Source organism: Hipposideros armiger, unplaced genomic scaffold (assembly GCF_001890085.2).
Source record: "Hipposideros armiger isolate ML-2016 unplaced genomic scaffold, ASM189008v1 scaffold_141, whole genome shotgun sequence".
Classification (NCBI taxonomy): Eukaryota; Metazoa; Chordata; class Mammalia; order Chiroptera; family Hipposideridae; genus Hipposideros; species Hipposideros armiger.
This window is the reverse complement of record NW_017731491.1, coordinates 1556684-1578541: the sequence shown is the minus strand read 5'-3', so window position 1 is coordinate 1578541 and position 21858 is coordinate 1556684. Positions and strand designations below refer to the sequence as shown.

The 21858-nt window shown below is 44.0% G+C and overlaps 1 protein-coding gene across 4 annotated transcripts in view; it reads right to left on the bottom strand.

Annotated features, from left to right (window-relative positions):
• Positions 1 to 21858, bottom strand: part of VPS53 (VPS53 subunit of GARP complex) — a 158867-nt gene that overhangs the window by 65880 nt on the left and 71129 nt on the right. For all 4 annotated transcript variants that reach the window (XM_019650460.1, XM_019650458.1, XM_019650462.1 and 1 more), the window contains one exon: positions 7145 to 7246. In XM_019650460.1, coding sequence (XP_019506005.1) covers positions 7145 to 7246 — 102 coding nt within the window. The remainder of the gene's footprint in view (positions 1 to 7144; positions 7247 to 21858) is intronic.

Below are 21858 nucleotides of genomic sequence, written 5' to 3'. Positions count from 1 at the left end.
CAGTGGGTTGCCATGGGCTACCGTGTGTAGCCAGCAGCCAGCGTGAGCGGCCAGCAGCTGCAGTGAGCGGCCGTCCAGAAGCCGGCGACTAATCTGCCTCACCCGGGAAGAGCTCAATGATGGTGCCAACTTGGGCCAGTGAAGCAACGTCCTCCACAACTAGACTAAGGAACAAAAGGACAGCAACTTGTCTGTTCCCCTTCCCCCAATTCCCCAGCACTGTTCCCATCCCCCCAATTCCCCAATACAAATCTTTAAAATAAAAATGTGGGGAGATGGTGCCAGTGGCCTAGTAAATAACCCAGAGACAGTAGTGGAGCCCTTAAGAAATGGCACATCACCAAAACCCTAGATGGCCCTGAGGACAACAGAGTGTGGGATAACACAGACATCCTGGCCTGAGTAAAAAAATGGGGTTAGAACTTGATGTTCCTGGTTTTGATAAAGCACTGTAGTTATGTTAGCTGTCACCACTGGCGGGAGCTGGGAGATGGGTTCACAGGACCTCTGTACTCTGCAACTTCTAAAAGGAGTTTTAGGAATATCTTAACCTATTTTACTTTGCTTCTATTTTCCTTTTTATGTATGCATGAAAGTGATGATAAAACTCTCTAAGTCTGAAGAGCTCATTCAGTGTTAAGTATAAAAATAGATTCTAAGCGATAAAAGAAAATGGCTACACGACATTCTGACAAAATCATCAGTCTTCCACAGGCCCTGAGCTTGAGGGGGCCCCACAGAACACTCTGAATCTGGCACACCCGAGAGCTGCAAAATCAGACAGAGCAGGCAGCCCAACCCCATCCGCAGGTGACTCTGCTCCGCCCCGCCTCTGCCCACTAATGCCGCTGCTGGCAGTGGGGAGAGACCTGTCACCAAAGCTCTACTCCAGGTCCTTCTGCAGCGCTTTTAGTGTGCACTGAAAACAAGAAGGGGACAATGGCAGACACTGACTGAAGCGTCCTTTTTCCTTTTTACCCCATAGGACTGCCTCCTGCCATAGCTGCTTTACAAATGTGCTCATATTTAGATAATAGGTGCTGGAACTTCATCGCAAACTGGTGTCTCCCTTTGCACTGCCCAGCTCCCCAAAGGGTTGACTCTCAGCTTAAAGCGTATACTAAGTCATTTAGCAGTAGCATTCAGGCTGGGTTTCTGAGTGTGTGAATTCCGTCCAAAAGCTGCAGATGTTTAAGCTATTTCCTCCTGGAGTTCGATGGAATAATAAAAGGTTACTGTTGTCACAGTAAGGAGGTCTGCAGCTGGTCCCATTTCCTTTTATTACTATCCAATGTAAACAGATTAAATCTAACTGCTCGGATCACCAGAAGGGTACATTTTTAACCAGAAATTCCTTATTTCTTTTTCCTCTTTCTTTTCTACGTTGAGCACCTTCAATCTCTTTTCATGGGCCATTTTTATCATTGGGAATATGCTGGAAGCTGATTGTTCAAACTAAATACCTCTTTGCAAGTTCACTCTCCCTTCTCAATAGCTAAAAATGCAGTAGTGAGAAGGGAATGACCCTTACCTTGAGGGCAAACTGTCTACTGATTGCCTTGCGGCCATGGGCAGGGACAACCAGCACTGCTGCTAGGGCTCCCCGCTCCCACCGCCTCTGGGCAAGCTCACCACTAGCATCCAGTGAACTTCCTCCCCAGTGTCCCACAGGCTCCTGTGCACCCAGCTCCAGAAGCTAATTAAGTGGTTGAGAAAAAGGAGATCCTGGAGCTCCCACCTAATCGATCATAAACCAGATAAGCTTGGGGGACAGTATGTGAGGAGGCATTAGTCACTGGGTGTAAGTTTTATTACTAACAAGCAACAGCTCATGAAATTGCAGGTGGATCATCGAGTCCAGGGGTTTTCAGTACTTTCTTTGTAAACAGACCTAACACACCTGGTTCAAAAGAAATTTTACCTGGAAGTCCACAATAAAAGTGACTCATAATAGAGCTGCTCTGCTTGGAGGGACCTAGCACCCTGGTCCTGGTCTCCTCCCAACTCCCCACAGTAATATCTGATGGGGCACCAAGGAATACAGTCTGAAAGCGATTAGCTCGCTCTAAAGATGAAGAAACTAGAGAAGTCTAGAGAGAGTAAGAAAACCTACCTAAGGTCACATGGTCAGTTAGTGACAGACCAGAGTCTGCCATTTTCCCCACCATGTGACACTGCTTCACCCCGTGTATCTGTGTTCTGTGTCCTTAGAATGAGTAGGTCTTGGGCTTTACAACAATAACCTTGAGCTTCCGGAATGAGCAGAAACTTCCGTGAGAATGAAAAATCATATTTTACATGGCAGAACTGATTTCACAGGTAACGGGGGACTCTATCCTAACTCAATTTAATCGCATCCAGGGATGACGAGCTAAAGGGATAACTTTCCACCGCAACACTATGAGCACGATTGTCCAACTACCCAATTCTGGACATGACAATGGCAGTCCCCAGCACTGGGGAGACAGGAGGGCCTTGAAAATGGCACAACTACACGAAGCAAGCTCAGAGGGGGCAGGGGACCGCGTGTGAGAGGGGGTGCACCAGAAGCATGAGCTCTGCATCCAGACTCCTCCTTCCCATCCCAGTCCTTCCTCCCAAAATGTGACAGGTGCTTTTTTAAAGTAATTTTTTATTTTTCAATTACCACTGACATGCAATATTATATGAGTTTCAGGTGTACAACATAGCGAACATAGTGATTAGATATTCATATAACTTAGGAAGTGGTAAATCTAGTGCCCATCTGACATCATACAGTTATTACAATATTATTGACTGTATTTCCTATGCTGTACTTTACATCCCCATGACTATTTTATGAGTACCAATTTGTACTTTTTTTTTTTTTTTAAGATTTTTATTAGGGAATTGGGGGAAGGGGAACAGACAAGTTGCTGTCCTTTTGTTCTTCAGTCTAGTTGTGGAGGACGTTGCTTCACTGGCCCAAGTTGGCACCATCATTGCGCTCTTCCTGGGAGAGGCAGATCAGTCGCCGGCTTCTGGACGGCCGCTCACTGCGGCTGCTGGCCGCTCACGCTGGCTGCTGGCTACACATGGTAGCCCATGGCAACCCACTGCCACAGGGGCTGCAGCCTACACCGTCGCCGACGACTCACGGCAGCCCAGCTCCAGGATGAGCTGTTGTTCAGCATCTTAGCTATAGAGGAGGCAGTGTCACTGGCCCTCATATGTGGGATCCGAACCGGGGCCCTCTGGCGTCCCAAGCCAGCTCTTAACCATCGCGCCACTCGGCCAACCCCACCCCATGTCTTTTGATTGGAGCATTAAATCCATTTACATTAAAAGTAATTGTTGATAGATATATAGTAATTGCCATTTTATTCTTCATATTTTTTATCTTTTTCTTCATCTTAAAGAAGTCCCTCTAACATTCCTTGTAATACTGGTTTGGTGGTGATGAATTCCTTTAGCTTTTTCTTGTCTGGAAAACTCTTATCTGTCCTTCTAAATAATAGCTTTACTGGTTAGAATAATCTTGGTTGTAGGTCCTTGCTTTTCATCACTTTGAATGTTTTGTGCCAATCCCTTCTGGCCTGTGAAGTTTCTGTTGAAAAATCAGCTGACAGTCTTCTGGGAGCTCCCTTGTAGGTAATGAACTGCTTTTCTCTTGCTGCTTTTGGCATTTTAAGTAGGATGTGCCTTGGTGTGGGCCTCTTTGGGTTCATCTTGTTTGGGACTCTGGGCTTCCGGGGCTTGAATATCCATTTCCTTTGCCAGGTTAGGAAAGCTTTCTGTCATTATTTCTTCAAATAGATTTTTCAATTCCTTGTTCTCTCTCTTCTCCTACTCGTACCTCTATGATGTGAATGTTGATATGTTTGATATCGTCCCAGAGGCCCCTTAAACTATCCTCATTTTTTTGAATTCTTTTTTCTTTTGCTGTTCTGATTGGGTGTTTTCTGCTACCTTATCTTCCAAATCGATTCAATCTGCTTTATTTAATTTACTTCTATTCCTTCTAATGTATTATTCTTCATTTAAGTTACTGTATCTTCATTTCTGACTGGTTCTTTTTTATGTTCCCTATCTCTTTATTAAAGTTCTCCCTGAGATCACTGAGCATCCTTATACCCAGTGTTTTAACTCTGCATCTGGTAGACTGCTTATCTCCGTTTTGTTTAGTTCTTATTCTGGAGTTTTGTTCTGTTCTTTCATTTAGGACATGTTTCTTTGTCTCTTCATTTGGACTGCCTCCCTGTGTTTGTTTTTATGTATTAGGTAGAGCTGCTATGTCTCCTGGTCTTGGTAGAGTGGCCTAATATAGTAGGTGTCTGGTGGGGCTCAGTGGTACAGTCTCCCTGGTCATCTCAGCCATGTGCTCCAGGTGTGTCCTATGTGGGTGTGTGCCCTCATGTTGTAATTGAGCCTTGATTTTTGTTGGTACATCAAAGGGAGGGATTGACCCTCAGGCTGATTGGTTGTGAGGGCTGGCCATGACTACAGTGGAGGAGGTATTGTGTAGGGGCTGATCCTACGGAGCAGGATTCACTTTAGTAGGGCTCTGGTGCCTTCCCAGTCTGCCCTTTGGGTACATTGTTTGTGGAGGTAGTGCTCTTGTGTGGGCTGAAACTGGCCACTGGGTGTGTTGGTTCTGGGGCCTCCTGGGAGGGGCTCTGGTGCAAGCCAAGATAAGCCGCAGCCTGTGCCCTTTCTGTGGCCACTTGATACGAGCTACAAAGTGATCTGTAGATCGTTGCCACTTGTGCTGGGCTTGGAGGTGTCTGGGAGAGGCTAGGCTGCAAATTGGAGCCAGCTGCTGCGAGTGACGAGCTTGGGGTTGTTTAGCAAAAGGTACAGGGTACATCGAGGCCAGATGCTACTTGCTTGTGGTTTGTGAACCTTTGAGTGATTTTAGGCAAGTCCACAGCATGAGCCAAGACAGGCTGTTTGTGTGAAAAAGCCACTAGAAGAAGCTCGGGTCGGCCCACAAATTGCGTGGGGGAGGGTCTCAGGGAATCACCTGGGTGGGGTGACTAGCATTAGCCAGGATGACGGAAACTCAGATATGGTGACTGCCTGGGTCTGTATGCTGGGAAGGGATGGGTTCAAGAAAAGAACAATGGCTTCTGCCAGCACTTCTGTCTGGGAGAAAGCTGCCCCTCTACCCCTTGCCCTGAAGCCAGACAATTCAGTTCTTCCCCATATGTCCCTGGCACCTTTCTAGCTGCTGCCCCAGTGCTGGAGAGTGAGTCCATCAGGGAATAAGTCCATGGGCGGTCCCTTTATGAGGAGCATCTAGGATTGCAGCTGCCCTCGGGCTCACTCAGCCACAATCTCTGCTGGTTTTCACAGTCAGAAGTTATGGGGGCTTCTCTCCCCCGCACCGGAACCCTGGGCTGGGGAGGCTGGTGTGGGTCTGGGTCCCCTTGCTCCTCAGGGGAGACCTTCGCAGCTGAGATATCCCTCCCGATTTTTAACTGCCACACGTGGGTGCGGGCAGCTCGTTCTGCATCTCTGCTTCTCCTACCAGTCTTGAAGTGGCTTCTGCTGTATATCTGTAGTTACAGAACTTCTGTTCAGACTTCAGGCAATTCTCAATGATGGCTGTTCTGTAGCGTAGTTATAATTCTGATGTGGTTGCAGGAGGAGGCGAACACAGCATTTACCTACTCTGCTCTGGAGATAGGGTCTTTCAAGAGATGCGATTCTTCAGTTAGAAAAAAATCTTTTGTGCTCGCTTCAGCAGCACATATACTAAAATTGGAACGATACAGAGAGGATTAGCATGGCCCCTGTGTAAGGATGACACGCAAATTTGTGAAGTGTTCCATATTAAAAAAAAAAAAAAGAAAAAAAATCTTTTGTTTTCTCCCATGCTAGCTGATAGGATGTTTTTAAATCCATTACTGCTAATCCCACAGACCTCTGGGATACAGCCTCAAAGTATCCCTTCAGTTTTATTCATTCACTTTTATTCATGGGATTCATTTCTATGTCCTCTACTTTTCATGCAGACATCACAGTGTAGTCAAAAGAGTGCCAGGAAAAGAATTCTAGTCTCTGACGTCTAGGCCCGGCTTCCAATCCTAGCTCTTCCACTTCCAGACTCTGTAACCCTGGGCAAATCACTTAACCTCTCTGAGCTGCAGGCATTGCAGCTCATATAAAATCCTATAAAATGAGAGGCAGGCACTGTGAAGACGAAATGAAATGGAGCATGTAAAAGCCTTTTTAAACTATAAAGCACCATAAAAACGCGAGGTGTTCATGTCATTACAATTATTTAATCAATGGACCAGACACATGTTACTGCATCACTTCAGAACTGCTCCTGGAAATTCTGGTTTCTTGGCTTCTGCCAGGATTGTACACCCTCACTGGGCTAGGAATGTAGGGTTAGCTGCAAAGAGCATGGCTACAGGTTTCCCAGAGCTGGTCCTCCCAACCAGCCTCCCTTTCGGTAGTGTCTGGAGCAAAACAATACTATAAAATAATCAGTTAGAAGCCAGGTGTAGAAAATTAAGAAGAATAACTAATCCAGACAGGAAAAGCTCTGATTTATTGCTCTTGTCATAAAGTGGCAGTGAAACAAAAACACCATTCTGTAGGATGAAGGGAGAGGAAATTTAGAGTTGGACAGAAAAATCCAAAGGAAATGAAAGTGCTAGTGTGCTTTGAAAAGTAACTCTCCAAATATGCTATTGGTCACCTTGATGTTTCCAGGCCTCCTCAATGGCTTCCAGACCTAAAGAGATCAGCTTACATGGAGTGGAGGCCTCTCCTAGCTGATGGTGCTGCTGACTTCACTGGGGATCTTTCCGCCTCTCACATCATCACCGGACCAGATGAGAGCACAACTGAAAGCTAAGCTGACAAGTGCAGGAGATGATGAACGAAGCAGGGCACAATTCTGCTGCCCCATCACATGGGCTAATTAAGCTTGTGTGCGTTGCTAATTCCAGTGGTGAGGTTCTTCAGGAGCAGAGGGGTGTGGCAGGAAAGGTTGCTCTTTTGCTCAGCCTTCTAAATGCACTTTCAGATAAAGACTTTCTATAAAGACCACCAAAGTTGTAATCTTTGAATGTGGTCAACAGCCAAAGAATCCTATTTAGAGTGAGCAGACCCATCTTTAGAAACAAACAGTAGGCAGGTTGCACATGGAAATGCAAACCAGACTTACTTGGTCTAAATCTCCTTTCTCCATTGCCAGTTCCTCCATCTCTGGTGTTGGTTCATCTTCCAGGAAGGGATTGGTGGATAGGAGTGGAGACTCGAGTTTTTTCTGTTAAGAAAACATGAGAAAGAGATAAGTCTTTTCTGTGCTTTCCCCATTGATAGGCTTTTTCCAGGATTCTCCCACAGCTGGATCATGAAATCTGATCTACTAAAGCAAGAACTGAGACAACACGGACCACATTCTCACCTCTAGGCCTTCACATTGCTTTTCCATCTTTTTAAAACCTTACTGCCCACCCCACCCGGCCCCAATCCCAATCTGGCTAAAATTCTCACTCATCCTTCAATTTTCAAATTAGAAGTCCATTCTTCTGGGAAGCCTTGCCCAACTGTCCAGTTAGGGTTAGATGTCCTTGACACATGCTCCCATCCCACCCAGTACATCCCTACCAAAATATGTATTAAACTATTGCAATGGCCATTTATTTGTCTTCTGCTACCGAGAGTCCACGACAGCAAGGATTGTGCCTGCCTTATTCCACATCCCAACTCTGGTGCCTGGCGTGTAATGAGTGCTCCATAAATAAGAATGAGGGCTGGCCGAGTGGCGTGATGGTTAAGAACTGGCTTGGGATGCCAGAGGGCCCCGGTTCGGATCCCCCCCCCCCAAAAAAAGTAAAAGCATAAATAAGAATGAATCAAAATGCCAGGTGGGTTTGAATTCCAGAACAAACTATAAAGCTAATCTTATGTGTTCCAGATTACAGACAGAAATCCCTTCCCAAATAAGTCCTATTACAACCACCACAATAAAAATCTCCTTGAGAAAAATTACTTCCCAGCTCCTGCATATGACCACTCTTTCAGAATATATCATTGAGTGAGACCACAGGCCAGTGGGAAAGCTGGAGGCGGGAGATGTGGGTTTGAGCTCCAACTCTGCAGCGTTGGCCAAATCATCTTGCTTCTCTGAGCCACAGCAGCCTCATCTGCTGAACAAGGATACAGTCACAAGACTCCTTGAGAGATCAAATGTGATAAAGTGTGTGAAATCCTAGAAGAAGCGCATGAGACGTATAAGGGACACTGGTGATGATAATTCCAGTGCAACAACAGAATTGAGGCAGCTCTTTGGAATTTTTTTTTTTTTTACAAATTTGATCTCGAGATGTTGTTTATGCCAGGGAGCTGGGAGTTCCAGCAGAAAGGGGACTAAGTGGACCAGCAGGATAAAAGGAATTGGCTGGTGCTGGGATGAGAGGAAGGGGCAAGGAACTACTCTCTGGAAACAAGAAGCCAGGTGGAGAGGAAGTTTCTAAAATATGCTTGTGCATTTTAGCATATTATCAGTGGGGCAGCTTGAACTGACCCCTAAGCCAAGAGGGACAGATGGACTACAGCGTGAATGACTTTGTCAAATGCCAGGATATCCGCTGAAGATATTACGGAAAAAAAAAAACCACCCCAGAAAAATAATAAAATTTAAACACAAAAAACAAGACCCACACCTGTGTCTGGTTTAGGCTTTCAAACAATTCTGCTTACACTCACGTAAACTACTTAATTCTTGGCCAAGACACTTGGATGCTATTATATAGCTAGACAGAGCCTCAGTGTATGAAGAAAGCCTTGTGATTAATGCATTAGCTCAAGGTAATCATTAGTAGGATAATGATTTTTGTGGTCTCCTGCTGAGAAACAATATGGTTTAACAACCAAGCAAACATTTGAAATCTACACACTCCAAACTTTGGCTTCTTTGCCTGATGTGGAAAGAAAAAAAAAAATCCCTATAAACTTAGAGCTATTTAAGTTTATTTTTAGAATGAGGCTATTTTTAGAAAGAAATGTTTCTTTGAAAACTATTTCTAAGCTTTAGTTGTCTCTGTAAGGGTTGCTGGCAGTTTAGGGAGAGGGGAATGGAGAGAAGGGAAATCTACAAAGCCTAGGCTTCAACAACAAGAAAAGTGAGTTAATAGTGTTGGACTCCTGAACTTTCTGGCTCAACAGTGGGTTTGGGGAATCACACCGTGGAGCTGAATCTCTAGGATTCCAAGTCTTTTGGTCCTTGGGAAATGTGAAGAGCAAGTCAGTCACTGAAATTAAAAGCTCGGTTCAAAATCACTCAGTAACAGAAACAGGACTTCAATTTTTGAACTTATTATTCCTCATCTATAGCTAGGTCGACCAGAGTTGATAATAATGCCTCACAATTACACACAAGTGGGCCTCATTTTAAAAACAATGTGTTATGGAAATTATGACAAAAAGTGGACATCGGCGAGGTAGACTGAGGGTGTTGCTGGACTCCATGCTTACTGATGGAGTGTCCGATGGAGGGTTGTAAGCAGTAAGAAGCAAAACATAAAAGGCAGCATTGAAAAGGCATATGGGGCAGTAGAGCGTGGGCCGCTCGCTCAGTGTTACAGGTCAGAAGAGTCCCAAGGTTTCTTTCCTATTCCCACCGTCTGTCTCTGTTAACATCCTGATGTGATTCCTGAGGGAGTCATGGGCACTGAGGAACTCCTTGCTCATGCGTCTGAGGCATACAAGTTCCAACTGTGGACCAAGTTGATGCAAGAAAAGTGATTCGTACCTCCATTCATCCACTAACAAATGGACGTGCCGGGTACTTCGAGTAAAGCAGTGGGCAGACAGACCATCCTCAGCCCGCATAAAGATTATGGTGGGGGAGAAAGACTTTAATCAAATAGTCACACAAACATGTGATGAGCACCAGGCAGGACAAATTGGGGTTGTTGTGAAAGATGCAACAGAGAGTCACAGAAAACTTCCCCAAGGAAATGATGTTTGAGCCAGAGCTGAGCGTCTCCTCTGTTCCGGGCTTACTCTGTACCCTGAGTAAGGTGGATAAAAGGGGGTGTGATGAGAATAAAATGTAGGACTTGGAGTGGGCTGGGGGCGTCTTCATACTGGATATATACATAAAGATCAGAGAAGGCCTCTTTGAGCAGAGGAGAAGGGCCAGTCAGGCAAAGATCTGGGGAAGAGCTTTCTCAGCAGGGGACCCTGTGTAAAGGCTGCAATGAGGTTGGTGTGTGTGAGGGGCAGAAAGGACAGAGACAGCAGGAGCCCAATCATGGGCCATCTTAAAGGTTAACACTTTCTCCTCATTGCGACTGGTCATCAGTGGGAGTTTCAAAACAGGGAAGTGATATGATCTAGTTTAGATTTTTAAAATATCATTCCACTGCCGTGGGAGAATGGACTGGAACGAAGGCAAGATCAGCTTCAGTAAGAGACTGCAGAAGCGTTTCAAGCAAGAGCTGATAGGGGAACAGACAGCGCTAGTGTTGTGGAGATAGAAAACAGTGGCCAGGTTTGGGGCATATTTAGGAGATAAGGTCAAGAGGATTTGTTGAGGGAGTGGATGTGAGGGTGGAAGAAGGAAAGGAATCAAGGATCATTCACTCTTTGGCCCGAGCAACTGTCTGGCTGATGTTACCGTTAGCTCAGTAATACACCCTGGGTTCGAGTCCAGGCCCTGTCACTTGGGTGCACTGCTGACCTTCTCCAAGCCTCAGTTCTTCTATCTGCAATGCGAAGGGATATTAATATCCACCGCACAGAGCTGTCATGAGGATTCAGCGAGCTAATGTACGTAAAGCATGAGACAGGTATATAAGGCAGCTGAACACAACGCCTGGCACGCAGGGAAAGCTGGGTGAGTGGGGGTGCCCGTTAGTATTTAACAGGGGCAGGCAACGAAAAGAGGAAGAACTGCGGTTGTGCCTCTCGATACAGCAACTCTCAGAAGGAGAAGGAGTGGGAGCGCAGGGCTAAGAAGTCTCGTAAAAAGAATTCCTTTTGATCACAAGTAAGATCCTGTCCCTGCTACTTTGTCTCTTTGGGAAAGCTCCAGGAAATGAAAGCAATGGGTGCATTAGATGACAAGGCAAATGCACACTGAGCTTCTCCCTTCCTCCCTGGTCTCCAGCGAAGCCCCTCAAGTACCGCGCGGACCACATGGCTATTGGTAAATGTGACATTACAAAGCCCTGAGGACGGATATAGACTCCTGCTATTTAGAGCGCTACATTACTGCTAAGATTAATTTGCTGTGATGAAAGAACAAGGTTTTGCAGAGAGCGATTGGCGGCAAGGCCCAGCCTTCTGTGCGAGCGAGCCCTGTTGCCGGGGCCAACCAGACCACACTTCTCATTCTCGCTTTGCAGCTGTCATAAACCATAGAGAATTACAAGTTTGGCTTTGGATTTTAAATAACTCAAATGACATAGTCCATGAGCTCTGGGGCTGCTCAATGAAACCAAAAATTTGCCAAGAAATGAACAACTTTCCAATTTTAAAAGCTTTTTTATGGTTGTTGCTGTGACAGTGGATTTCAAGTCTACACAGGAAAGAAAAATTCTTCATATAGTAAGTTAATTCCTACCAATTAAACCACATGGGATTGCCAACATGTCCAAAACAGTAAGGGCCACAGGACAGCCAAGCCAAGTTTTTGTTAGGAAGAGAGAACCTGGCTTTAGTCGGTAGTATAGCCATATCTGGGTCTGCCTGCACAAATCCACTTCTGAGGCCCTAGCTGGACACCTCAAATGATCAAAGAAGGAATTCTGAAATTCAAGACTCATCTGTTTCCTTTCCTAGAGGAGAAAGCTTTCAGTTATGAAATGAAAGTTCCGCAGTTTCTGCATTTCTTATTCCATAAATGCTTTACTTCAGCTCAATTCCTGTGTCTGTCCTTGAAGAGATGGCCAGGAGGCTTCAGCTGATAGGACTGTGGGCACAGCATGAAGCACAACTGACTTACTATTGCTGGCACCCCCTCTTGGTACCACCATGTTCATCTCTGATATTGTGACAGTTATGGATTGGTTTCTTTCTCTTGCTAGACCATAAGCATCTGTCTTACTCCATGTTTCATCTTTCCCCAAGTCCCTGCACAAAGAGGGAGCTTGAAAACGTTTGTGAATCAATGCTGATCCTATGAGAAGCACTTAATAAAATCCTCTTCAGACATATCGGCAACATTTTCTATAAACAAAGCAAAAAAGCCTGTGAGTGAGTATGTGAGTGTGTGTGTGTGTGTGTGTGTAAGAGAGTCTCAAAATCACACCCCAAACTATTAAGCAGTAGACATCTCTGAGGAGAGGGATTTAGAGTAGTCGAGAAGGAAGAGATTGTTTTTTTAAAATATTTTATTCTCTTTGAGCTTTCACAAGCATGTATTTCTCTCTCTCTCTCTCTCTCTCTCTCTCTCTGTCTGTCTCTGGTAGACAAATTACGTATCTGTAGAGTGAAGATGATTTATAACTAAACTCAGACAGTATTTTCTAAAACCCTTACTATTTTAAAATTGTGATATAACATAAAAGTCACCATTTTAAGATGATTTACAATTCAGTGGTTTTTAATACATGCACAAGGTTGTGCCACCATCACCACTATCTAAGCCCAGAACATTTTTCACCCCAAAAGAAACCCTATGTCCACTAGCTGTCACTTCCCAATCCACCCCGCCCCCACCCCCATTCCCTCAGCCCTAGGCAGCTACTTATCTACTTTCTGTCTTTTATGGATTTGCCTATACTGGACATTTCATATAAATGGAGTCATATAGTAGGTGGCCGTTTGTGTCTGGCTTCAATTAGTATAGTGTTTTCAAGGTTCATCCGTGTTGTAATATGTGTCAGTGCTTCAGTCCTCTTGATGGCTGACTAATACTCCATCATGGATATAACACATTTGTGTACAAGTGTTTGTATGAACATATGAGAATTTTCAATTCTCTTGGGGACGTACCTAGGAGTGGAAGCATGTGTTACTCTCATAATTAAAAAAAAAAACATTTTCAGATCGCTTTGTCTTTATCTGGCGGAGTTAGCCCTTTACATTAGTCATGAGTACTTTAGCACAAAAAAATGCACTAAAACAAAGAGTGACTATTTCTTCTGAATCTTAATAAACCATCACTAATATCAAGACTCAGTGATGGGAGAGACTAAGCCGGTATATTCATAAGAGACAAGAATACAGAAAGCAGTTTAAAACACAGACTACCTTAAACTTGAAAACGCTCCTACCTTTTGACCCTATAATTCCACTGGTATCGTAAGAAAATAATCTCACAGGTGAACAAAGACTTGTTCACAAAAATGTTCACTGTGGCCTTACTTATAAAAGTGAAAAAAATGACTAAGGGTCCAACAAGAAAAGGATAGTTAGGGAAACTATGGAACATCTGTATAATGAAATATTATTTAGTGATTGAGAAAGCACTTAAGATAAGACATATGAACAAAAGTAGGATATAAAATTATACTATTTACACATCATACATAAAAATTAACTCAAAATGGATCAAAGAGCTAAATGTAAGAGCTAAAATGATAAAACTCTTAGAACAAAGCATAAGTAAATGTTTGTGACCTTGGACTCCTAGAAGAAAACATAGGCAGTAAATTCTTTGACGTCAGTTTTAGCAATATCTTTTTGGATACGTCTCCCTAGGCAAGGGCAACAAAAGTAAAAGTAAACAAATAGCATTGCATTCAATTAAAAAGTTTTTGCACAGTGAAGGAAACCATCAACAAAAGAAAAAAGCAAGCCACTGAATGGGAGAAGGCGTTTGCAAATGACACATCCAATAAGGGGTTAATATCCAAAGTATATAAAGAACTCATATAACTCAACATCAAAATAACAATTAGATTTAAAAATGGACAGAGGACCTGAACACACATTTTTCCAAAGAGGACAGATGTCACTAATCATCAGGCAAACACAAATCAAAACCACGGTGAGCTATCACCTCACACTTGTCAGAATGGCTATCATCAGTAAGACAACAAAGAGTTAAGTGTTGGTGAGACTGTAGAGAAAAGGAAACCCTAGTTGAGTAGCTGTTTTGTGTACCTAAAACTAATACAATACTGTATATTAACTATATTTAATTTAAAAAAATGTTTGTGACCTTGATTATGACATCAAAACTCAAATAACAAAAAAAGAGAAAATATTGAACTTCATTAAAATTGAAAACTTTTGTACATCAAAGGACACTATTAAGAAAGTTAAAAAGGGACGGCCGAGTGGCGCGATGGTTAAGAACTCGCTTGGGATGCCAGAGGGCCCCGGTTCGGATCCCACATATGAGGGCCAGTGACACTGGCCCTCCACAGCTAAGATGCTGAACAACAGCTCAACCTGGAGCTGGGCTGCCATGAGTCGCTGGCGACGGCGTGGGCTGCAGTCCCTGTGGCAGTGGATTGCCATGGGCTACCGTGTGTGGCCAGCAGCCAGCGTGAGCGGCCAGCAGCCGCAGTGAGTGGCCGTCCAGAAGCCGGCGACTGATCTGCCTCGCCAGAGAAGAGCGCAATGATGGTGCCAACTTGGGCCAGTGAAGCAACATTCTCCACAACTAGATTGAAGAACAAAACGACAGCAACTTGTCTGTTCCCCTTTCCCCAATTCCCCAGCGCTGTTCCCATCCCCCCAATTCCCCAATAAAAATCTTTAAAAAAAAAAAAAAAAAAAGTTAAAAAAAGACAAGCCATAGAATGGGAGAAAATATTTGAGAATCACGTATCTGATATATGGTAAGATATATAAAGAATATATAGAATATATTGAGAATATTAAAAAAATTCCTACAACTCAATAATAAAAAGACAAACAATCCAACTTAATAATGGGCAAGGACTTGACAGACATTTCTCTAAAGAAGATATACAAATGGCCACAAAGCACATGAAAAAAAAGTTCTATGTCATTAGGAAAATGCAAATCAAAATCACAATGAGATACTACTTTACACCCATGACGATGGCTATAATGAAGAAAACAAACAAACAAACAAAATCCAGAAAATAGGGCCGGCCGAGTGGCTCAGTTGGTTAAGAGCGTGAGCTCTGAGCAACAGCGTTGCCGGTTTGATTCCCACATGGGCCAGTGAGCTGCGTCCGAGCTGAGCTGCTGCCTGAGCTGCCGCTGAGCTGCCCACAGGTGGTAGGGTGGCTCAACTGGTGAGAGCACATGCTCCTAACAACAGGTTGCTGGTTCGACTCCCGCATGGGATGGTGGGCTATGCCCACCTGCAACTAAGATTGAGCACTGCACCTTGAGCTGAGCAGCCGCGAGCTGCCGATGGGCAGCCGGCTGGCGACTGGACTTGGAGCTGAGCTAGCTGCAACCTCCACAACTAAGACTGAAGGACAACACCTTGGCTATTTCCCTTCCCCAATCCCCCAACACTGTTCCCCTTCCCCAATTCCCCAATAAAACCTTTAAAAAAAACCCCCACTAAATAACAAAGAATGTAGAAAAATCAGAACTCGCCTACACTGGTAGTGGGAATGTAAAATGGTGCAGCTTCTGTAGAAAACGATTTGGCGGTTCCTCAAGAAGTTAAACACAGAGTTACAATATAACCCAGCAATTCCTCTCCCGGATGTAATTCCAAGAGAACTGAAAACATATGTTCACACAAAAACAAGTACACAAGGAAACAACTCAAATGTGTGTTAACTGACATTGGATAAATGAATTGCATCGCCATATAATGGAATATTATTCAGCCATAAAAAGGGCTGAAGTACCGATACATGATTTACAATGGACAAACCTTGAAAACACTATGTGACGTGGAGGAAGCCAGGCACAGAGGCCATAATCATATGATTCCATTTACATAAAAAGTCAAGCATAGGCTAAGCCATAAAGACAGAAAGGAGATGAGTAGTTGCCTGGGGCTGGGGGGAAGGAGGAAATTGGAAGCAACTGTTGCGGGGGAGGGAGTTCTTTTGGGGGCAATGAAAATATTCTGGCATTAGATAGTTGGAATGGTGACACAACTTTGTGAATATACTAAAATTAAAATATAAACAAAAAAGGAATTGTACACTTTTAATGGGAAGTTTTATTTTAAATTTTGTTACATGAATTATACTTCAATTTTTTAAAATAAGCAGAGAAAAATATATTTAAAAAGTGCAATTTCAACTGTAGAAAATGTATAAAATGAACACACCAAAATCCTCAGCTGATTGATGAGAAAAGGAAGAATTTTTTTTTCTGCTTTTCTATTCTTGCCTGTAATTTCCATTTTTTCTATTTTGAGCATGTGTTACTTTCCTTTCAGAAACAAACAAATTTATCTCCAATTAGGATGTTATTCAAATGAAGGAATATATTCCTTCACCACCAGATAAAGCATTTATAAAATATCCTGGGGCGGCCAGGTGGCTCAGTTGGTTAGAACGTGAGCTCTGAGCAACAGGGTTGCTAGTTCGATTCCCACATGGGCCAGTGAGCTGTGCCCTCTACAACTAGATTGAAGACAACAACTTGAGCTGAGCTGCAGCTGAGCTGCCGGATGGCTCAGTTGGTTAGAGCGCATGCTGTTAATAATAAAGTTGCCGGTTCGACTCCTGCATGGGATGGTGGGCTGCTCCCCACGCAACTAGATTGAAAATGGCAACTGGACTTGGAACTGAGCTGCGCCCTCCACAACTAAGATTGAAGGACAACAACTTGACTTGGAGCTGATGGATCCTGGAAAAAACACATTGTTCCCTGAAAAAACACATTTTTCCCCAATAAAGTTAAAGAAAAAAAATCTTGAAACACTAAAGGGGGCTCACTGGGTAAGGGAAAGCTATATACTTCTTTGTTTAGGACAGAAGACCTTGTACAGAATTGCCGAGACCCTAGCCCCTCCCCGTCTTACACACTCTCCCTAATGCAGGTGCTAAGTTGGTGGAAGGCTGAGGCGTAGGGTAAGCCACTCTGTGTGGGCTTTCCTAAGTAGTGAGCCTTTTGCAAACACTCTTATGCTCAAATCGGATGGTCAAAAATCATGCCTACAGCTTCTATATTCATAATGTAAATTTTAAAAACTAGGTATGTATAACTGTATATTAAAATGACCCCTATAAGCCAAAGGACAATTCTATTTAGAAAGGCAACTTATGCAATGGCCGAGAAAAGGAGAAACCCAGCTGCATGAAATAGGAAAAAAATTTCATTTTATTATTTTTTTAAAATCCAAATTCATTGAGCCAGTTATAAAAACATAACCTGATCTACTCTGCTTTCACAGAGGCTGACTATAATATTTACCTTGAATGTATAATCACCGAGTCACTAATAATGCATGTGGGTATAGTTTAATCACATCCAGACATCTGCTTTTAATTTCAAGGCATTTTAATTTACAGACTATTTTGAATCTTTCCTAAAGGGGTCAGGAGTTGAGGCAATTAGCAAAAAGCAGTGGCAACTCAATCTTCCAGTAACAGTGACAGCACAGGACGTTATAAACTTGCTAGGGCTAGTACAATAAAAACAAAACAAACCCTGACCTTAAGTTTCTTTCAGTCTACATTTCTATCAGATGTCAAAGTCTCATCTGCCACAAAAGAGCAAAAGTGGACGCATCACACTGATCAGTTAGGAGGAGCTAAGCAGTGGCAGATCTTTCCAGGTGAGCTGTCATCTCTCATGCGCAGTCTCACTGTTTCACTGTTAATCAGACAAGGGTGGAGAGGGGTGGGCTAGGGCGGGTCTCTGGTCGACCTGGCTCCATGGCTGACTTATCTGCTGCATAACTTTCCAAGGAATTCACTAACTTTCTCTGAAATTTGGCATATGTTAAAGGGTATCAAGATATACCTTGGTTCATTTTGTAGTTTATTCTGATAGCCTGAAATAAAACGTTGGCCACAAAAGATTAAAAACAGAACAAAAAAAAAACCCTGAGAGCAAGGCAGCATGAGGAGGAGGTAAAGAGACAGGGAACAGGGGGTTTTCAGGGGGAGTGCCCATCAGAGACTGGGAGTCAGGTCAGTTGGAGCCCTAGACCAGCCCAGGCCAGCCTCTTCCCAGCGTTGCCTGCTGGGAGCATGGTCAGTGGCCACGACTGATCCTACAGGGCCCCTGCTATAGGTGTGGCCTGACTTCGCCCACGGCAAGGTGATGGCAAGACCAAGCTCAAAGTGAACATCACCTACAGCGAGAAGCACGACCTTCGCATCTTCCCACAGCAGGCTGCAGTGAACCGATTCTCCAAGACCTGGCCTGCCTTGTTTAATAGGAGTTCTGCGGCCTAGCTAGAAACTAATCTTTAAGGGAAAATCCTTGAAGGCTATGGAGCAGTCACTGTCAGGGCTTGGAATGCAGAATGGTTGCTGGGTCATGATAATTGGAACAGAAAATGGTCCAGGGGAAGAGTCTGACTTAAAGAAGTTAAATGATTTTTAAGAAATCTGTGGAGAAGACAGCTAACCAATGGGAGCTGAATAAAGAGCTCATGATTCAGGAGGATTTTTCTGGCCAAGGATTTGTAACCTGAAACGCTGTGCAAACTTGATAGGAGAAGAAGCAACAACTGAAAAATTGGAGGAGATATTCGTAAATCAGTTATGGCAGAAAATTTCAAAAAGGAAGGGATTGGTGAAAAAGGTTCAAGTGTTGCTAGGTGACCATGACCAACACCACGGGGCACAGCATCTGCCGGGAGGTGGAAGGCTGCAGTCCAGGAGCCGGGTCCTGGCAGAGCAAGTGGCTGTGGAGCGAGGCCATGATGCCCTGAGACACAGCACCTCCAGCCCCGTCCTCCCTAAGACAGAAGCAGGTTAACAGCCGGCCACCTGTTACTTTCACATCCCTATACCTGTTTTCTACAAAAAAGCACTGTTCTTCGCACACTTACGTACAGCTTCTGCCAGGGTTTCATGGTCTCTACACAGCTGCCCTGTTCAGCAGCCTCACCTTGTCTAGAGGGGCATTTCCTGACCACGTTACTCTGGCTCTTTTGACCTTTGGGGCATTTCCTAGCACCAGAGAGACCTGATGTGTTCTGGGACAGCCCCAAGTTTATAGGCTATCCTGGTCATCAGGTACAGCAGGACCATTTGTTCCCCTGTATCCCTAGAACTTCCTAAATGTGAAACCAAAATCACCAGGAAGTAGGGTCCAGCCAAAGGAGGGGAAGACTGGATCAGAACAGGTGTTTGCCACTAACGCTATTCAAGCATCCTTCATTGGGACCTATTTCCCATACAGTTAGCTGAATCACTGGCTCACAGAGCCTGTCTTTATGGTCTACCAACCATGCCCAGCTGGAAGTCATGGGCACTCAGGGAAGCACTCCCAAGTGGGGCCAGTGCTCAATGCTTAAACTTCTTTGTCCCCAGGCAGATCTCTGTAAGGCTGAACTGAGAGCCATGGGAGTCTGTGCTTGAAACCAGGCCAAAAGCATGGCTTGGGGCAGGGCAGAGGGGAGAGCCAGCATGAGGAAATCAGGTGGGTGCTGACGTTAATCAAACACTTCTCAGGAGAGACACATGCTTCTTTCAGTGGCATTGTTGTCACCTATTTCCTTCTGTGACTTGCATTTTCATTAGTTTTGTGGCCTATTTTTCCCGTGTTACTAAAAAGAAATCAATTCTGAACATGAATTAGCAAGCAGAGGAAAGTGTGTATTATATATATATTTATTAAGTACAGAAAGAGTGCTTTGTGGTTCAGCTGCATTTTATTTTGATAAAGTCATGAGTGGCACTGAATAGGTAGGGCCTTGTGGTCGTGCCTTAAAACCGAGCGCTGGGCCAGCCAGTGGCACGATGGTTAAGAACTGGCTTGGGACGCCAGAAGGCCCCGGTTCGGATCCCACATATGAGGGCCAGTGACACTGCCCTCCACAGCTAAGATGCTGAACAACAGCTCAACCTGGAGCTGGGCTGCTGTGGGTCACCGGCGATGGAATAGGCTGAAGCCCCTGTGGCAGTGGGTTGCCATGGGCTACCATATGTAGCCAGCAGCCAGCGTGAGTGGCCAGCAGCCGCAGTGAGCGGCCGTCCAGGAAGAGCGCAATGATGGTGCCAACTTGGGCCAGTGAAGCAACGTCCTCCACAACTAGACTGAAGAACAAAAGGACAGCAACTTGTTTGTCCCCCTTCCCCAATTCCCCAGCGCTGTTCCCATTCCCCCAATTCCCCAATAAAAATCTTTAAAAAAAAAAAACCAAAAAAACCCCAAAAGAACCGAGCACTGCTGCCACCACTTGTTAGCCCAGTGGTGAGGGACCAGCTCCTGAGGCACCTACTCTGAGACAGGCCCTGGGGGGCAAAGAGGGGGTTACACTGAAGTGCCAAGATTTTAGGACTGGAAGAAGGGTGGGGGCTAGAGAAGGTAGAAGAGGTGAAGGGTAAAGAAGTGAATGGGGGCCGACCGAATGGCTCAGCTGGTTAAGAGCTCGCTCAAGAGTGTGAGCTCTGAGCAACAGGGTCACCAGTTTGATTCCCGGCCCGAGCTGAGCTGCCCCTGAGCTGCTGCTGAGCTGCCAACAGGTGGCAGGATGGCTCAGCTAGGGAAAAAAAAAGAAGTGAATGGGACTCCAGGCCCAATCTCTGCCCTTACTCCCCTGCTTCAATCACAGCAGCTCAGTTTTTCTCTATTTACATATAAGCTGCACAGCCTCAGGTAAGTTGCAAATGAATACAGCACCCATCTTTTCCAGCTGATGAAGCGAAGTAGATTGACTTTAAGCAAATGCACCAGCACACTATGGAACACACAGTGGATGTTCAACATATGTTAGCTATTATTCTCCGTGTGGATTCCACATTAGCGTTTGTTAGAAAGAAAGAGTCTGGAAGTCACTGATTTGGCCCATCCCTCTCATTAAAAAAAAACAAACAGAAAAATAACTTAAAGTATGTAAATGCAAAAAATATGTTTTAAAAGTATGCAACTGATTTTGTATAAGAAAAATTCAAACAAAATACCAGAGTAGAATGAAAAAAAATTCTTCGCTCCTCCACCTACTCTCACTCCAACTTCCTTCCCCAGGGATATCTGCTGTTATTATTTCCAGACCTTTTTCTTACACACTTACATACATAAACATGCTTTTTGCTTTTTACATAACTGGAATTATACCATATGTACTGGCCTACAGTTTACATTTTGCACTTAACATTCTGAGAGGGTTTTTTCCTGTGATAGCACACGTAGATCTATCTCCCATTCTACCACTTTTAAACTTCTGTACACTACTCCACAGGATGGATATACCATATTTTATTTAACCATTCTTCAACGATGGACATATGGAAATCTCTTTTTTTGCTTTTAAGGCTGCAGTTCATCTCTTTCTTGGTACTTTTTTCTCTACATGTGTGGATTTTTTTGTAATTTCTTATATAGATATGAAATTGTTGCCTCACATGGCATGCACATTTAAATTTTTGATACATAATAACAATTTGCTCTCCAAAAAGGCTGTTACAAACTTGTATACTAGCACTAAAATCCTGTATTGTTAGTCTTGTAATTTTTTTGGCCAACCCAATGAATGGAAATTCGTATTTTGTTCTGTTTTTCCATGTTTATTAGCCCACTATATTTCTTCAATGAATTTCCTGCTAAACCCTGTACGTATTTTTCTAATGGGTTACTTGTCTTTTCTGTACTGATTTTTAAAGCAATTCTTTATGTATGCTGGATATTGATCATTTGTCTTATATAACTTAACCTGGTTTTTCCCAGTTTGTTGTTTACCCCTTCATTATGTTTATGGTCTCTTTTCCCAAACAGAATTTTGTTCTTTTTTATTTTTTTAAAGATTTTTATTGGGAAATTGGGGGGATGGGAACAGTGCTGGGGGATTGGGGAAGGGGAACAGACAAGTTGCTGTCGTTTTGTTCTTCAATCTAGTTGTGGAGGACGTTG